At 51.5% G+C, this 17972-nt stretch overlaps 5 protein-coding genes across 5 annotated transcripts; 3 read left to right on the forward strand and 2 right to left on the reverse strand.

The window, feature by feature from the left end:
* Positions 1-101: 101 nt before the first annotated feature.
* On the reverse strand, positions 102-973 carry BU24DRAFT_427365 (uncharacterized protein). The gene is made up of 2 exons (XM_033529210.1): positions 749-973; positions 102-687 (listed from the first exon to the last, which is right to left on the reverse strand). The coding sequence occupies exons 1-2, from the start codon at positions 945-947 to the stop codon at positions 269-271; spliced, it is 618 nt and encodes a 205-aa protein (XP_033379490.1). The 5' UTR covers positions 948-973; the 3' UTR covers positions 102-268.
* Positions 974-4168: 3195 nt separating this feature from the next.
* Positions 4169-5213, forward strand: BU24DRAFT_427366 (ADP-ribosylation factor). Its single transcript, XM_033529211.1, has 6 exons — positions 4169-4240; positions 4309-4419; positions 4483-4499; positions 4570-4715; positions 4772-4852; positions 4985-5213. Exons 1-6 carry the CDS (start codon positions 4182-4184, stop codon positions 5114-5116), a joined length of 546 nt encoding a protein of 181 aa, XP_033379491.1. The 5' UTR covers positions 4169-4181; the 3' UTR covers positions 5117-5213.
* A 1328-nt stretch (positions 5214-6541) lies between these two features.
* Positions 6542-11554, forward strand: BU24DRAFT_355539 (uncharacterized protein; the record flags this gene model as incomplete). The annotated part of the gene is made up of 5 exons (XM_033523860.1): positions 6542-7483; positions 7592-8104; positions 8180-9518; positions 9693-11208; positions 11272-11554. 5 exons carry the CDS (start codon positions 6542-6544, stop codon positions 11552-11554), a joined length of 4593 nt encoding a protein of 1530 aa, XP_033379492.1.
* A 1717-nt stretch (positions 11555-13271) lies between these two features.
* On the forward strand, positions 13272-14318 carry BU24DRAFT_355450 (CDP-diacylglycerol-inositol 3-phosphatidyltransferas-like protein PIS; the record flags this gene model as incomplete). Its single annotated transcript, XM_033523855.1, has 3 exons — positions 13272-13392; positions 13467-13843; positions 13914-14318. The coding sequence occupies 3 exons, from the start codon at positions 13272-13274 to the stop codon at positions 14316-14318; spliced, it is 903 nt and encodes a 300-aa protein (XP_033379493.1).
* Positions 14319-15844: 1526 nt separating this feature from the next.
* Positions 15845-17920, reverse strand: BU24DRAFT_355214 (actin-like ATPase domain-containing protein; the record flags this gene model as incomplete). The annotated part of the gene is made up of 4 exons (XM_033523842.1): positions 15845-16044; positions 16100-17471; positions 17545-17649; positions 17861-17920. The coding sequence occupies 4 exons, from the start codon at positions 17918-17920 to the stop codon at positions 15845-15847; spliced, it is 1737 nt and encodes a 578-aa protein (XP_033379494.1).
* Between the last annotated feature and the right edge of the window lie 52 nt (positions 17921-17972).

Here is a 17972-nt window from a genome sequence, read left to right on the forward strand (position 1 = left end):
AAAAGAAAAAGAAAGATTCGATCGTGCAATTTCGATGATAAGATCTGTTTGAGGGGGTATGAAGGGGATGGAATGGAGAAGGCTCATATATTGTGCTCCTCCTACTCTCTATGCGTGTGTGTCATCGATTCGGGTATGTGAGTTGAAAGTTGGGCTGTGAAAGGCCTTGAGAGGAAAGAAAAGAAAACCCACTGGATGTATCGTGTGATCAGGTCTTCTTCGAGAACAATCCGTTGGACATTCGGTTTGGAGATTGTAGACGCGTCGACTAGAGCGGATGGTCAGGCCTTTGGTCCGCGACAATCTCCTCAGTGGTGGAACGCTGAAAGATCGAAGTGTCGACTGTCTTGCCCAATTTGAACCCGACTTGGTGCAAATGACCAGAGGCCCTGAAACCAAAGCTCTTGAGCCATTTCTTGATGCTGTCGACTTGCTTAGGCTGGCCTTGGTCATTGGCATCGTGAGGAAATGTGAAGTTGATGGTCTTGACCACCCGCGATGGACCATTCTTGAGGTAGTCGTCCCGATTGATCCAGTCATAACCGCCCCTCAGGAAATGAGAAGTGTCACACATTTCGAGCATACGATCCAACAAGCAACTCCCAATACCCATCTTGCAGTAATCGACGTGAACGAAAATCTCTAGATCGAAGCTGTATCGATACATGCTTCCAGGCTCGACGAAATCTGTGTCGAGTCAGTTTTATCTGGGACAAAGTTTTATCTGATGAATTGCACTGGATCTTACCGTCAATATTTGCAAACCCTACCACCTGCTCCGTGAAGTAATCTTGATTATTCCGAGTTCCTGCACGGTGGATGGCGACGATCCAAGGTAGTCCGGCATTCATCACGTTCTGCACCCGAAGAGTCATCTGTGGTACAGTCCGAGGGAGAAATTCGTGTGCACTAATCGTGTTTGCGACATAGTAGTTGTAGAGTTCCATAATCTGCGGAATGTCTGCCACGATCACTGGGCGAAGGTAGACGTCTGTTTTCAGCTTGATGCTCCTATCAGGCACTTCGACCCGAGAAACGGGTCGCTCCGGTACAGCACGCGCTTTCTGAATCGCCCTTTGCCTACCCTTCTGCTTGTTTGCCATTGCAAGCATGGCAGAGCCTCGTGCAACTTGAGGAAGATTGTTTTCATGATCTTCCATGTCTAGTCGCGTCTCGGGCATGTCGATTGGATCATTCAAGCATGTAGATGGATTGTGGGTGTCCCACCAGGGGCGAGCCTCTGTGAGATCTATGTCGGACAGTGGAGGCGGCGCTCGCGATTGCAACGCAGCCCAGAAATGCTGAGGAGCCATGGCCTCTATTTTGGTCGGAACCCACGACTGCGGAACTAGATCACCGTTGACTTTGGCATGGTAGGCAGAGGTCTCAAACGTATGCTTGAGAGCGTCCTCGCGCGCACCCGCATCCATGTTTGTTGGAATCAGCCGCACTGCCGTCATCCAGTTCTCAGTGTCGATGCAACGATTCATCCAGCTCTGCGCATTTCAGTCAGCATGACTCAAGATAGGATGGATGAACTAAGCTTGAGGAAAGGAATAATTACCATGATGTGATCATAGAAATGCCGATCGTGGTAGGCTTTTCGAGAATCCCACTCGACAGGGGCGGGCATCCAATCGCCTTTCCAGTCAACAAGCTTGCGGATGTCGTACTCTGGGTCTCCATTGCTCTTCGATGCACATTCTATGCCGCCATCACTCTCCTCGCTCTCCGGAAGTGGTTTCATATCTTTGGCCTTGGGCCACCTGGTCTTTCCGCGTGGAGCTGGTTTCGGCCCATTGCCTCTCCACTGCTTAGGTTTGGCCCCCCTCTTCGTTTTCTGGTTGCCCCAATCCGTCGTGTTATCTTCTTCAACGGTCGTATCCCAGATGTCCACGGCAGGGTCCGGCTTGTAAACAAAGGACTTCTTCCAATTATCGTCAACAGGTACGTCCACCCCTTCCGTGTGCACCTCAGCCTTCACGCTTGGTGGTTGCGGTCCCATGTTATGCCACGCGTCGTGCCAATCCCCAAACCCTTTCGTTTCAGTACGAGCCGGAACGATAGGGGTGGTGGTAGGTCCTGCAGGAGCTTCGGCTGGGATGTTTGCCACGTTTGGTTCTGGTGCAAGCTGATGCTGTGGAGGAGATTGTGGTTTGCCCACTTGAATCCCGTTGGTCTTGTGGGGCTTACGGAGGTGAGGTGGTATAAGCGCATCACTCGACAGGTTCCCGTTGGCATGGCTGTTGCCGTTACGGTGAGGAGGCGGTGTGTGGTTGGGTGCCGGATTAGTTTTGACAGTGCCATCCTTATTACGAAGATGAGGTGGCACGCTGACGGGTTTTGGGCCATCGTCGTTGACTTGTTCTTTTGCTTTCACGCGAAGATGGGGAGGGATAAGTGTGCCATTGGGGTCCTCCACATCTGTCTTGCTGCCGTTTGTCTTACCTTCTGGTTGTGCGGCCATCTTAATTTTGCGCCTTGTCTTGCGACACCTCTTGCTCCGTGTTAATGACTGTGTTTCTTGCGGCTTGGTTGGACGAAGAAGTGCCTCTTCTAGTTCGTTGACTGCGGATTTGGGGAGCTGCTTGTTGGCGATACGTTTCGAAGTCGCGAGGGCTTCTGCTGCTACTTGGAACTCGTATTTACCCCAGGTGGACTCCGCAGTGGATTCCGAGAGATCGAGTGGTTTCCACTTCGTATTGCGCTTCTTGCGCTGCTTTCGTGACTTCTGCTCCTATGGACAGAGTGTGGTCAGGAAGAAGAAGAAGAAGGAAGGAAGTTTGGCGAGAGGAAGTGAGATTATATAGGCCGAAGTAAAGGGCAAAAAAAGTGGAGATATGGCGACGCAGGTAAGAAAGATTGGCGAGGTGAGAGAGCGGGAGAAGGGTAGCGGTGAGACAGAATCGTGAAGGTGAACGAGGTAAAGGAAGTGAGAGGGCGAGTGAAGGGGTTATAGCCAGTGCCAGCGACGAAGTAAAGAGCGGCCAATCAAAACGTAATGAAGGGAGAGGGCGTGAGAGAATGGGTATGATAGATGGATTTTAAGAAGCAAGGAAGATGTTGAAGTCACGAAATCACTTTCACTTACAGTATTAGTTTGATCGGCGGGAGTTGATTGTTGCGCAGGCTGGGAAGGAGCTGCGGGCACTGGAACAGTATTGTTCCGCTGTTGCCAATCTCGGGCGCACATTGCAAAGTGAGCCATGTTCGCTGTTACTATTGTTGAAGTGAGAGTTGAATGATTGTTGCAGCAAGTATGACACTGAATGGTCGGCAGACGAGACTGGGGCCGAGGGGGATATGCTGCGATGTATATTGTAATTGTCTCGCACGGAGAAGGAGGAGGAGCGATTCTGTCCCCCAGAACTGGGAAAGAGAAAGAAGAAATGAGAGGAAGAGTAGGAAAATCTGGTAGATGGTAGAAAATACCAGTACTATGGGTATGGATACATGGCAGGCAACTTACGAGCAGGAGGAGGTTGGTATTGTCGGCACCACACCGGTACCCGAGTCCGTGCAAACAGAGGTGAAGTGGAACAGAATGGACCGGAATAGAATAGAGTAGAGCAGAATGGAATAGAGCAGAGTAGAATGGAATAGAGTAGAGTTGAGATGATGGGACAATACAAAGTCGAATAGGCAAGTCTGCTGCGGTAACTGTTGGGATGGACGTCTCTCTCTACAGTGGCCAATTGCCTAGTATACATATCCCGTATACAACTCTGGGAAAGATCCATTGATTGACCTGATGGAAAATTTCGATTTCATTGACTTTGGATGGATTCACTGTCCGCCGTCCATAGTTCACGATTCACCATCACATCCCATGGAAGATGTATGGTCGGTGGAGAGCACAAAGAGGTGTTGGGCTCTTTCGAGGGTAACGTTCTGGCCGCAACACATTATAAAGTCTGGCTCAATATAGTACCTGCTGATTGGACTTGATATTTCCATTGGAATTGTTTTTGTGATATTGTAGAAGATCTTTGGTTTGGTTCATTCATTCAATCCATGTATGTACCTACCTGGGTAAGTAGTTACAATAATTGTGGTATTAAATGCGATCCAGTCTAACCGAAAGGAGCGGAATTCTATCGATAGCATCCCCAAAGTTCTGTCTCTGCTCTGTTGCCTGGGCCTTCCTTTACCAACAAACAGCGCCCTACCAAATTCTAAAGATGCTGTCGATATTACGGAAAGCACGATTAAAGGATAAGGAGATGAGGATCTTGATGTTGTGAGTATGCGTGATTCCTCAATTCTTATTCATCGAGGAGGCGATCGCTGACTTGATGCGGTGGTGAGGGGTCTCGACAATGCAGGAAAGACCACCATAGTGAAGAAGATCATGAACGAGGATGTCAACAGCGTCAGTCCCACACTTGGATTCATCATAAAAACGATCGAATACGATGGGTATGTGTCTTGAATCAGTAATCACGCGTTTGCGCGCACATGTTTTGACAATCTACATTCTAGTTATAAATTGAACATATGTAGGTACTGTTGCATGTTGGTTCGAACATGACTAATAGCCCCACGACTGACTATTTCTGCACCAAACAGGGGATGTCGGCGGACAGAAGACGCTCAGGACGTACTGGAAGAACTACTTCGAAAAGACGGATACGCTGATCTGGGTGGTTGATGCGACAGATCGAGAGCGCCTCGATGATTGCCGCCAGGAGCTAGCTGGTCTACTGCTGGAAGAGGTATGATTGCTATCATCAACCGTTGTTATTATGGCCATATTTAACACCATATCAAGCGCCTGATGGGAGCTAGTCTCCTCGTGTTCAAGAATAAAAGCGATGTCGCGAGTGCGATGACCGAAGACGAAGTTCGAGAGGTGAGTTTTGAAGAAGATTTACTTTGATAGGTTGGACGTGAGCACATTGGTTGTCAGGCCAATAGACCAATGCACCCAGATGAACTAGATTGGGGTTTTGGAAAGCAAACAACGATTCTGACGGTGGGACAGGGACTCGGGTTGGACTCGATCAAGACGCACAGGTGGACCATCATGGCGTGCAGTGCCATGACAGGGCTGAGCCTGCAAGAGGGACTCGAATGGGTAGTGCAGGATGCAAAGGCACGACTTTTCCTGTACTGAGGGGAGATATAAAATGATATGAGCGTGGGATATCTCTTCTATAGTTCATGAGGAGAGGGTGTATACACAGTAATAATACATTAATGTGGACATGAGATTATCTGTTACGACAATCAAGTCAACAGTCACGACAGTAAGCAACCTTGAATGTTGACTGTACTAATCCCAAAGAGGATAGAGTGGATGTCATATGATGGGACTAAGAAAGAGTAGGAGCGGCCAACGGCGGCGGAAGAGAGACAGACGGAAGGAGACAGACGAGTATTACTGTGTACTGTACTCCGTACCTACCTCGTACCTCCTAGGTATTACTGTGGTAGAGAGAGTAACTAGAGAGACAACAACACCCTAAAGAAAAACAACAACAACAACCATCATCCATCATCCATCATCCATCATCCATCATCCATCATCCATCATCCATCATCCATCCACTCCACTCAACCCTCATCCATCCTCTCCCTCTCCCTCTCCCTCTCTCACTGGCTCTCGTTTTCCAATTCATCTTCAATTCAATTCAATTCAATTCTCATCTCCCATTTTATAGTTTCGAACCCTTGTCCATTGCTCTCTCGCTCTCTCGCTCGCTTCGTCCCATCCCGCGTTTTTTTCCCCGTCCCCCCCTGGATAATCACTGTATATTATACCTCTCCCTCGACCAGGCTCTTTCGTTTCATTCAAATCTTGAAACCTCTCCGGGGTACGCGCTTGGACCAATAAAAAACCTACTTGCCATGAGGGAGGAAGCATAACCGAGAAGAGCGTCCGAGTTAAATCATTTTAAGATATACCCATCCACCCCATCCCATCCCATTCTTTTGCCTGGCCCTGCTTTGCTTTGCTCTGCTTTGCTTAGCTAGCCCTAGCTCTAGGATCCCTTCCCGGGATTGCTATCCACCTCCCACACCCGCCAACCCACCAAGAACACCAAACCCTCTCGCCTTGGTCGACTTGTCTGGCACGAGCCTTCTCTACTCCGCTTCTCATCACCATCATGTCCCAAGAAGTGGATCCCACAGAGTTCGTCCAGCGCATTCGACAGCTGGGCGAGCAGAGAGACCAGCAGGATGCCGAGCGAGTGCGAAAACTCGAGGAAGAGCTCATCCAGGGTAGAAGTGAGAGGTTAGCCCGGAGAGCAGGTATGTCGTTCCCCATAGTCACATTTGAAGTCTATTTACTTGTTTTCTCTGGTTTTTTTTTTTTGCTTCTTCTCCTTCCTTCCTTCCTACGTACACACGCACCCTCTTCCCTCCTCTCTACCCTTCCTCGTTCACTCACAATCCTGTTACTAATCCTTAATACCAATTTTCAGAACGCGCCCGATCATTGTCGCCAGATAAGCCTGGCACCCCTCAGTCGCTGCGCGGCAGCGTCGACAGCCCTCGTGCCGTACAAGAAAAAGCTACCGCTACACCTCCTCCAACGATGGAACCTCCATCGCAGGAGTCCGCCCGCGAAGACTCTCTCCAGCGCCTGACAGGCTCGCCAGCCCAAGCTCTCGAAGACGAAGAACCGAAGAAGCCCGCACCGAGCGCCGCCGCTTTGGGTCGATCAGGTACACTTTCATGGCAACAGAGAAGACCACAGTCCGTCGGTGTCAGGCGGCCACTCTCAAGTGGTCGGCCATTGTCAGGCGCTTCTACTCCAGCTGAGAAAATGCCTGCCGCATCTCCACGAGATACTCCCGAACCCGGCTCCCCGGCCGAGTCGACAACCTCGAGGACCCAGATTGCACAAGCGTTGGGAGCCAAGGATCCTTCGTGGTTCAAGCAGACGGCCGATCGTGGCATTGGGTCGGCGGCATACAGACGAAGTCAAGAGGATACTGCTTCCGATGCTGGCTCAGTATCAGGGAAGCGACAACTGCCAGGCATGTCTCGCGAATCGACAGTGGAGCCAGAGTCTATCAGCCCCCCTCCTGAGAGCGGTCGTTCGAGCTCTCCCTCGCGCGGTGGCTCCGTGCGGGGCAGTGTAGCCTGGAGCAATCGCTTCTCTGCGAACACGTCGATATCGGGTGGTGACACGGAACCCTCGGAAAGATCCAAGACTCCCTTACCAGTGCTTGATTCCCAGAAATTTGCTCCGCCTTCGGAACAGGGATCCTCGGTCGGAGGGGGTGATCAGGGTTCAATTCGAGGATTGGCCATGTCACCGACGCAAGGGCGCATCTCGCCAGAGCGACCCGCGTCGCCCACCAAGGGTATGGGAGGCTTCGTGCAGAGCGCAATGCTCAAACGTAGCGACAGCGTCAATAAGAGGTGGAGCACGCAGACGCCGCAAGGCCTCACCAGACAAAACTCGACACTAAGCAATCGTGGTAGTGCTATGGCTGGATATGGGTCACTATCCAAAGCCTCCGGAGCTTTGGTCAGGGACAATTCTACAGAACCCTCCTCGCGTCCGGGATCAAGCTCCAGCAATCTTACCCTCACGAAAGATGCCATCGAGACCGAAAGCAAGTCAGAGTTTGTGAAGCCTGAAAAGCCCGAGTTCGTCAAGCCCGCTCTCCCTCATCACAATCGAAGCAAGTCAGTGGCATCCACTTTCAGCGAAGACAAGCCTCAAGATGAGACGTCCCCACCCAGCCCGTCGAAGCGTTGGAGTCCGACAAAATCCAGCTGGCTAGAAAATGCATTGAACAAACCAGAGTCTCCAAAGATAAAACAGGCTCCGCCGCAACAGCCATCGTGGATGGCCGAGCTTAATCGCAAGAAGCAGCAGCGTGGAAGTGTGGATCTTGGCAAGGGAAGCCCTGACCTAAGTCCCTTCGATTCGGTACCGTCTGGCCGGACATCCCCCATCAAAGATGTGCAATTGCGACCTGTCAGTCTCCGGCGGCCAGACTCCCCATTGAAACAGGAGGCGCCGAAGCCGATTGAGCCCTCGGCGAAACCGAAGCCCTTGTTTTCTCCCAAGGTCGTAACCTCTCCCAAACCTACAACTTCTCCCAAGCCAAAGATTACTGCAAGAGAAGAGCCAAAGGAGGAAGTCAAGGATCAGACCAGGCCATCTGAGGATATAGTGCCGCAGGCGGATGAGCCAGTGCTTAGATCAGAACCAGAGCGTGAGCCTGAGCCCGAGCTTAAACCAAAGCCAATTCCAATCCCCAAAGAAGACATCACATCCAAGGAAGAGGACACTCAAACGTCGACGTCGACACCTGCAACTACCCAAGCATCCAAGCTTTCAACATCATCGCCAGCTCCAAAGCCCAAGCCACAAACACCGCCTAAGAAGGATTTCCGCTCGAATCTAAAGGCCCGCGCAGCTGCCTTTGAAGCACCGAAAACAGACCAAAAGGCGGAATTCCAAAACGTCTTCGGTCGGCTCAAGAAAACCGAAACCAAGAATTATGTTGCTCCAGATACACTGAAAGACAACATCTTGCGTGGAAAGAAAGATCTATCAATCACCGGTGGCCCCAAGCCTACTGTACGCAAGGATGAGTTCAAGGAGAGCCTGATCACGAAGAAGGCCGCCATGTTAGTTAAGGCACAGGAAACTGGCTCGGCCGCACACAAGAAGACAGACAGTACCAGCTCACAACCAGCCGCTCTGCCAGAAGCGATAGCACGCAGAAAGACATTAGGACAATCGGACAAACCCGCCAATGTCCCGGCACCCGTTGAAAGGCAGAGAGAAGGAACGCCTGAAGCCATCTCGAGGAAAAAGAGTCTGAGAGCTATGAAGCCGGTTGCGCAGGAAAGCCAGGCAGCGTCTCCCACCCCACTTGGGTCGAAAGAACCCGCGAAATCCAGCAAACTCGCCAATCGGTTCAACCCAGCCCTCGCTGGCATCCTTGCCCGAGGACCGCCAGGGGCGTCCAAAGGTCCTTCAGGATCAGACAGCGACATCGCTCAATCAGCCAGCAGCCCAGCAATTGAAGAGAAGAAGGGCCCAGCTCCTGAACTGACACATATGACCAAAGGCAGAGCAAAGGGCCCGAGGAGGCGAGCGCCTGCGAAAGGGGCATCGGCCGGGGCATCCGCAGAAAAGAAGGAATCGATCCCTTCGAAGCCATCGCCTGTTGCTACTGTCCCCTTGGTCAAGACAGAGGATATACTTCCAAGTACAGGATTCACGACAGCATCTCCCTCAGAAGATCCGTCACTGATACGAACACCGGCCCGCGAATCTCTCAAGGCAAAGCCTGTCACACCTTTGAAATCACCAGACTTGACCAAAAAGCTTGAGAAGTCGCAATCTCCCGAGGTGCCACGAAAGTCGGCATCCTTGGACAAGAGCCCGACCACTTCATTGGAGGCCGAAGTCGCACCCAAGAAGTCATTGGATGCCGAGAGTGTAGAGCCCAGCAAACCGGTCACATCTCCAAAGCCCACAACATGGCGAGGATCACGACCGTTGCCACCGCCCAAGGATGAGCCATCGAGGGAGGCGACAGGTGGAGCAGAAGAGACACCACAGAAGCCAACCGTATCTGCTGTTAGCAAACCGGAAGCCTCGTCACCTAGGCTTGGAAACTGGCGGACATCGAGGCCTTTGCCAGCTACACCCGTGAGGACGGAAACAGACGACACAGCTTCAGCGCCTCATGGATATGCCTCGCCCAATAGAGAATCTTCTTCGCCAGTAAAGGAAGACCCGTCCCCGACCAAACTTGGCTTTTCCGTAAGAGGTGCTACGGCACTGTGGGGCAGGCCGTCCCCATTGTCATCCCCGACCACTGCTGGAGCCAAGACTCCTATCAAGCTTCCCACCCGCGCGGACGAAGAGGCTGCGATGGAGAATGCTGGATTGACTCGTTCGCCTCCACCTGACGACAGGAGAGCATCACCATCACCCCAGGCCCCCAAACCCAAGCCTGCTGGTCTGGGACTGGGCAGTTTGGCTAGCTTGGGTGGTCTAGTTGCCGCGAAGTCAAAGTCAAGGGAATCCAGTCCACCCAAGCCCCTCACTGCGAAGCCCCTACCTTCTACGCCATCAAGCAGTGATCGCCCACAGTCAGAACCTTTCAAGGCCTCCCCCATGCCAGACAAAGCTACCGGACTCTTTGCCGAGTTCTTTGACGAGACACCTGTCCTCCCCGATGAGCTACCTGCCAGCATTGATACAAATCAAATTTTGAAAACAGCACCATTTGATCTAGGACCTGCGGGCAAGATTCGAACTCTGCGCAAACAGATTCAAGAGATCACCGGCGACGGCAAGCTTTTGTCTGTTCCTATGGCAGAAGAGCACGTCCTGTATCAAGATTCAATGTATGTGTGCACTCACATTTTTGGAGATTCCAAGGGAGCGAGAAACACAGAGGTCTATCTCTGGTCGGGCAACGGCGTCGCTGACGCAACCTTGGAGGATGTGCAACTCTTTGGGCGCAACATCGCCAAGCAGAATCAGGGCAAACTGTTCGTCCTCCGTCAGGGCAAAGAGACTCCCAATTTCTTTGAAGCCCTTGGTGGCATAGTCATCACGCGTCGTGGATCGCCCCCTTCGAATCGCGAATACATGCTCTGTGGAAGGCGCCATCTCGGACACATTGCCTTCGACGAAGTCGATTTCACTTTGAAGAGCCTGTGCTCCGGATTCGCTTATATTATTTCAACAGAAAGCGGCAAGGTCTTCCTTTGGAAGGGCCGTGGCTGCTCAGCGGAGGAGCTATCTGCTGCTCGCTTGATGGGCATGGATCTCGCGCCAACGGGCGATTTCAACGAGATCGACGAAGGCTCCGAGCCGGCTAGCCTCTTCACCGTGTTCCCTCCTGCCGATCCAACATCGAAGGCCCCGCTGATTCCTCGGTCCGCCGACCATTGGAAGTACAAGTCTACGAGTGATAGATACCGAGCACGTTTATTTAGGATCGAGCAGCAACATGAAACCTCTGGATGGGGACAGAGCCTGCAGGTGAGCTCTTTCTTTGCGCCCCTGCTTCGTCGACCGTCGTGGCAGTCATTTTCCTCCTCTGCTCCAAATTCTCCTCCTTCGGATGCAAAAGCTGAACAAGCGCCACAGACGCCTGTCACGCCGCGATCGCCACTGCCTCAGATTACCACCAAGGTCGTTGAGGTGATGCCGTTTTGCCAGCACGACCTAGAACCCGAGCACATCTACGTGCTTGACGCCTTCTTCGAGGTGTACATGTAAGTCTATCATTCCGGACGATTTCGAAAGAAAGAAAGAAGCTAATGAATGTCTAGTATTGTTGGCTCTCTTTCTCGCAACCAGTCTGTCGCCTTTGCCAATGCATTGATGTTTGCACAAGAATACGGCATGTTGGCCGTTTCCGAGGAGGATCGACCCTTCATGCCAGTGTCCACTGTCGTGCTCGAGGGTGTACCCCGAGACATGAAGGCTGTATTTAGATTCTGGGACGATGCGCTGATACCTGCTGCTGGACTCATGCAGGGCAAGCTCGGACGTGGCAAGAGTTTGAGGATTGTTGGCCTGAGCAAGGCAATTGAGGCGACGAGACCTTCTTGATTACTTCCAGCATCTTGGCTGTGTAGACAGTCCATTTTTCATGTTCTTTTTCTTTACTTTTTCTCTTCTTGGACGTATCTAGGGAAACACTTGAGCATTTGGGGTGTTCAGGACCAACCACTTAGATCTTTTTGGGGCACCCGGCGTGGTTTTCTTACCGAGATGGTACTTGTACAGTACATGCATACCTAGGTACCTTTTTTCCTCGGTTGGATGTTTTGTGGAGCAGCATGGAAAGCGTTTGCTAGCTAGCATTGGGAGGGGCATTTTCATCTTCTTCTCCTTCTTCATTGTAGGGGGGGCATCAACATACATGCATGCATGAATCGAAATCAAAATCAAAATCGAAATCAATCAATCAATCAACCAATCAATTCGACAAATCAATAATTCGACAAATCTTGAATTGATTCAACTTGAGATATTTCGTGATGTGAATGTGTGAATTATGGTAATAGATGGTAGTGGACAGTAATCAGGTCTGAAATTCGTACGAATGGTAGTCCGGATGGAACGGACTAGACCCGAAAAGGGGGGGAGGAGGAAGGAGGGACATTGGGCTTGGCATCCGGCGATCCGGGAGACGGGAGAGGAAAGAACCCAGAGGGGGAAAGAGACACCCAGGAGGACTCCGGCATTCTTATTACGAGTATTACTCTCCTCCTCTTCCTTCTTATTCATACACCAACTACCTTCTAACTACCTTCTACCTACTAATACCTAATTACTTACTTCTACTACAAGACCTTTCAGCCCCAAGGCAATCCCTTCTTCAATCATCTCTTCCTCTTCAACCTCCTTCTCCCCATCCTCTTTCGCCTCCTTCTCTTACATTCCCACACCTTCTTCTGTTTCATTCCGTTGACTGCCCTCCACAAAAAGTCCATACTACCCGCACGCCAATTCGAGGCCTAAACAACTAAACACCACTACTACCACACACTACGACTACTCCTCCGACACCTCCGCCTAAACTTCTGGTTTCTTCTGACCCCTAATAATACTAAACAACAACTTCTTCCTCTTCATCTTTTTCCTCTCCTTCTCCTTCTTGTTGTTGAATCACCTCTTCCTCCACAACATCACCACACGCAACAAATCTTATACCTCCGCCCCGTTCCGCGCTCGACACCCCCGGTCCTCCACCAACCTGCAGCTCTAGCTTCTAAGCTTCCTTGCTGGCTTGCTTGCTCGATCCCATCCTCGTTCACCTCGTTATCGCTTATCAGCAACTCCTCTAGACGCATTTGCCCGCTTGATTTCCCATCTTCCCCTCTTCGACTCCGCAGACTACAATTCTCCCTACCACTCCCACCACCATCATCCCGACGGCCAAGGAGCTTGCAAGGAATCGCTGAAAGCTACACGAGTACCGCAAATCGATACACCTTGGGCGGACATCTTGTTTGTACGCGTATAACCTGACACAACAAACACAGAGGGGCGTCATCTTTCGGATAGTCTTTGCTGTCATCGAAGGAAGAGGCGGAGCCTAACCTGGTCTACTTTTCCTCTCGTCCAATTCGTCTGACGACAAGAAACGCGCGGCGGCCACCTGTTTTAAGGCAACCATATCTCAACAACATCGCGTGCATCTGGAGGAAATAAATATTTAGAGGAAAGAAAGAAAGCAAAGAAGCAAGAGAAGGTTGGTATAATAAACGATACATATTTGGTCCGTCGAGAAGAGAAGAAAACACATCACAGCACCATCACAATGGCCGACACACAACAACTGGCAAATGGCAATGGCAATACCGTCAGACCCACGAGGGTCAACCCGGTTGGAGAGGAAGAGGAGGCAGAGAACATATTTCTCTTTTGGCCCAACTTGATTGGTATGTCTTATCTGCTTTACGTTGAGCTATGTATGTCTACCAATGATTCGGAGAAACTAACAGGAGATTCGCAGGCTACTCCCGCGTCGTCCTCGCCGTTGCATCTCTCTACTACATGCCCCTCCACCCGCGCACATGCTCCCTTCTATACAGCATATCGTGTCTGCTCGACGCTCTTGATGGCGTAGCCGCAAGATACTACGAGCAATCGACCAAGTTCGGCGCGGTTTTGGACATGGTGACGGACCGCGGCACGACGGCGTGTCTGCTCGTTTTCCTCGCCAGCGCGTTCCCCCGCTTCAGCATCGTCTTCCAGGGCTTGATCTCCCTCGATTTCGCGAGCCATTACATGCACATGTTCGCCACACTCAGCATGGGCGAATCGGGTCAGAGCCACAAGAGCATTGATGAGGGCAGGAGCTGGGTTCTCAAGATGTACTACTCTAACAATGTAAGTTTTCCCCTTACCCTCTGCCCGTGTATTCCAAAATGTTCGTTCGGTATCTGACGCCTCCGTACAGAAAGTCCTGTTCACCTTCTGCGCCCTCAACGAGCTGTTCTTCATCGCCCTGTACCTCCTCTCGTTCTCCTCTCCCCTACTCTCCCCAACTCTCCTCAAGGACCCTTCGTCTAACTCGCCCTCTTCGCCCTCGAACCTTGGCACCCCGGCCGCCCCGAAACCTTCTCTGCTCTTCGCATCCCCTTACTCCGCGGGTGCGCTCGAGATGGCTCGCGCGAATAAGATGGACTCGACGGTTCCCTGGATCCTTGCGGTGATCAGTTTCCCCGTCATGGCGGGTAAACAGATCATCAATGTCATCCAGCTGGTTAAGGCCAGTAGGTGGCTCGCCGAGGGCGACAGGCTGGAAAGGAAGAAGAAGGGTCTCCCCAGGAAGAAGCCTTCCGCCAGCAAGAAGGCGCAGTAAGCGTATGGTTCATCGCGGAAATCATCATCGGGCGGCGGCGGCGGCGGATTCGGAGAAGTCATTTTCACAAACACATGGTTGATCTTCTTTCTTCTTTCTTTCTTGTTCTACTTCAAACCCTTGTTTCTCTTCCATCTTTGATTGTTCTACACGTCTCTAGAATTTCTTCTTTGTTCCCTCTCTCCGATTTCCGGCTCGGCTCGGTTCGGGTTTTTTATATGTGTATGTATGTAATTAATTATAGGGGGCTTGGAGGGTAGGAAAGAAAATCCATTCATACATGCTATGGTCCACAAAATGGGGGAGGCCCCCCACTAGGTCAAGTGGTTTGGGAAAGGGTGGGATTTTGGCTACCTAGGTAAATAATCAAATACCATCCATCAATATCGAGATTCTCTATGTTTATGAATGTACGTCTATGGTGAGTTTACAATGTGTATAGGTACCCAAGGTATGCATTAAAAGAGTTACAGTTGGCCCCTTTCTGCGCAGTGACATGCTTCTCATCTTAATCCCCTTCCTCTTCGTTCAGTAGTGAACTCTACTATTCCATGCGCCTTAAGTGACCCCGCCATTCGTACAGTCAGAGAGGGCGTGCGTATCGTGTCGTTCATCTTTTTTTTTTCTCTAGCATATGCGTCCCATTTTACTTTTTCCGTTTTGGCTGCGAAGCGACTCACCACTCACCCACTTACTCACTTACTCAGTTTGTCACGAGACTTCGTTCGCCTACTGACGTTCCTTTTTCTTCGGGGGGGGTGGTAGAAGGATGGGAGACAAAGAAAATGTGGGTAACGCGGATTCTGTTTGCAGGATTGATGCTACTAACGGAACGAATGGTGTATTGTGCCGTTCCATTCCGACTTCCAAGTTCAATCAACTTCAACAGAGGAAGGAGTTGGGGGAAAGGGAGTGGTGGTGAAGTTTTTCTTTTGGATCGTCATGTACGTACTGTCTATGGTGAAGGGACAAGAGTTGAAAAGAAGAGAACATGATTGGATATTTAGGAGGTATATAGTAGAAACAGAAAACAGAAAAAGATCAGGGTACTACTTGGCTGGGAATCAGCCGTGGATTGGATGTGATGTGGGTATGGGTGTGGGATGATGGTGGCTGGTGGATCTCATGTGTCTGTCCGCCCACTTGCTCTCCCTCCCTCTCTTCGGTATGCTCGTCGTTAATCGTACGCGAGTGACTTCGTTCCGACGACGTTCTCCTCACTTGCCAACATATTCTGCTCGTCCACGTCTCCTTGGAGCGGTCTCGCCCCAACTTGCTGTCCTTCCTCTCTTGCATACACACGCTATGAAATAGATGGGAATTCACCAGGATCTAATGCCAAAGTCGCTCATATATCTTTGCAATCGTTGTTCGGCTTCGCTCAAGCAAGCCTCAGAAGGATCATCGCCCTGGAAAATTGAAACAAACACCCTATGAACTTTTTTACCGTCCCCGTAAGTAAACAAAAAGAGAATTGTTCGATTCGGTTCGGTTCGATTCGCACTTGACCAAGAGTGTATTATAGATTATCGGAATCGGGCAGTGCAACGACCCATGACTTCGCCTTGGCAGACGAGCTCGGCGTTGAATTCGGAACCGTCGAGGGTGAGGTAGATGTCGAAGTATACGCGGTAGAAAGTTCCTTGGGGGGTGTCCATGCGCTCGAAGTCCTTTTCGAGGTTCTTGCGGGAAAGATCTGAGGTTAGAGTGACGACCTCCTTGATGCCTTGATATAATGTCAGTACATGGGAATTCGTAAGGAAGGGAATGGTGACGCTTACGTGGGTCCTTGGTGTATTCTGGGCATACATCGTCGTCGCAGGCATACAGAATATCCTCGTACATGAGAGTAGCACCGGGGGCGACTTGTCGGAAGAAAGATACCTTGACGGGCTCTCCAATCTTCACACGCTGACCCTTCTGGACGAAGATCTGGCGAGTGTACTTGCACCTGTCCTTGCCGTCCAAGGAGGGGACACGGTACTGCTCGGGATGGTGGCCCTCTTTGAATGGCTGGAGAGTGGCCATGAGGTAGTGGCGACGAGCGACACGATGTGTGACGATCCTCTCTGTGATACCAGCGGTGACGGCACCCTTGACAATGGCAGCGACAGAGTCCATGGGTCGGACAACCTTGGATTGAAACTGTGGGGGCACGTGTAGCTTGATCTGCTGGAAGAGGTATTCGGAGGCACCAAAACCTCCAACGACAAGGACGTTTTGAAGTGTCCTGTTCTGGGCCTGGATGGCAATGATCTGGTTTCGCACAAGTTCCAAGATTCGGTTCACCACGGGCTCGAAGCACTGCAGGATCTCCTCGTTGGTAAAGGTCATGTAGCCTTCCTCGATGCCGGCCTCGGGGAACTCGGCCTCGATACCGACGTCGACAGCCCACTTCTGGCCGTTGTTTCGGAAGTCGGCCTTGACACGGTTCTCGAAGTCCATGATGCACTTTGCGTAGACCTTGCCAGCCGTCTTGGAACCGTCGGGAAGCTTCATCTTCCTGATCTTGGCGCGCAGAATGTTACTGAAGTTACGGTTAAGCGCCGTTGAACCGCACGAGTCACCGGATCCTGCTGTGCACTCGGCCACGGAGAACGGCTGCTCCTCCTCGACTTCGTAGGCGATCAAATCGACGGTACCACCACCGCAATCGACGATGAGGACGGCGTCGTGAATCTTAAGGTTGAGGAGACCGGTCTTGGAGCAGAACATGGCCGCGGCTTCGGGCTCGGTAATGAGGGTCAGCCTGTTGTCGTTCTCATCGCGAAGGAAGCCAGCCTGAATGGCGGCAGCGCGGGTGGCAGCCTTTCCAGCATCGTTCCAAATGGCGGGGACGGTGATGTAGTATCGGATGTTGCGCTCCTCACGATTGAATACCTCGCCCAAGGTCTTCTGCAGCTGGTTTCGCATTGCCTGTCGCAGATGGAACAGGTAGTCGGCGGCTACATCGATCTCCGATTTGCCCGGGGGAAGCGGGGGCAGGTTGATGGGGTCAATGTAGGTGTTTCCAGAGAGCATCAGCTGCAACTTGAACCATTCCACCTTTTGAACGCCAGGTTTTGGGTAGCCCGTGGGGGCCAATGCATCGGCGATGTCAGGGCCCCAGCCCACGACCTTCTGGTACTGATCATAGTAAAGTACGGTGGGGATCTTGGATTTTGTTAGCCATGCGATTCCGCTTTGAAGAGATAGCAACACCACGAAATGTGTGCATTTATCATACCTTTTGTTTGGCCTGATTTCCCGCACCGGGCCATTCGGTGATGATGTCTTCCTTGGCCTCGGTGTTTGTAGCGAAGGCGAATGCAACGCCGGAGAAGGTGGTACCCTGCGAAAATGGCGGGCGTCAGCATGGGGTTGCGCCACAAGATAAATAGCTGCCTCGCCAGGCCGGGCCCAGGAGCGGGCTTGAGAGGGGCGGGCGGGCACCTGGGCGCAGCTGGCTAAGGCCAACCACAGAACAAAAGGAGAATAATAATGACAATGATAACAATAACAATGGCTGTTAAAGCAGTCAGGTGCTGGCGGGCGAGACTTACAAAATCGATTCCGACAATCAGCTGGGCCTTTGAGCGACCTTCGCCAGCGACTTCAGCCATGCTGGGTCTGTTGTACGATGCGGGGGCATGAGGGGCGCCGGGACCTCCAGCT

This window comes from Aaosphaeria arxii, assembly GCF_010015735.1.
Source record: "Aaosphaeria arxii CBS 175.79 unplaced genomic scaffold BU24scaffold_10, whole genome shotgun sequence".
In the NCBI taxonomy this organism is placed as follows: Eukaryota; Fungi; Ascomycota; class Dothideomycetes; order Pleosporales; genus Aaosphaeria; species Aaosphaeria arxii.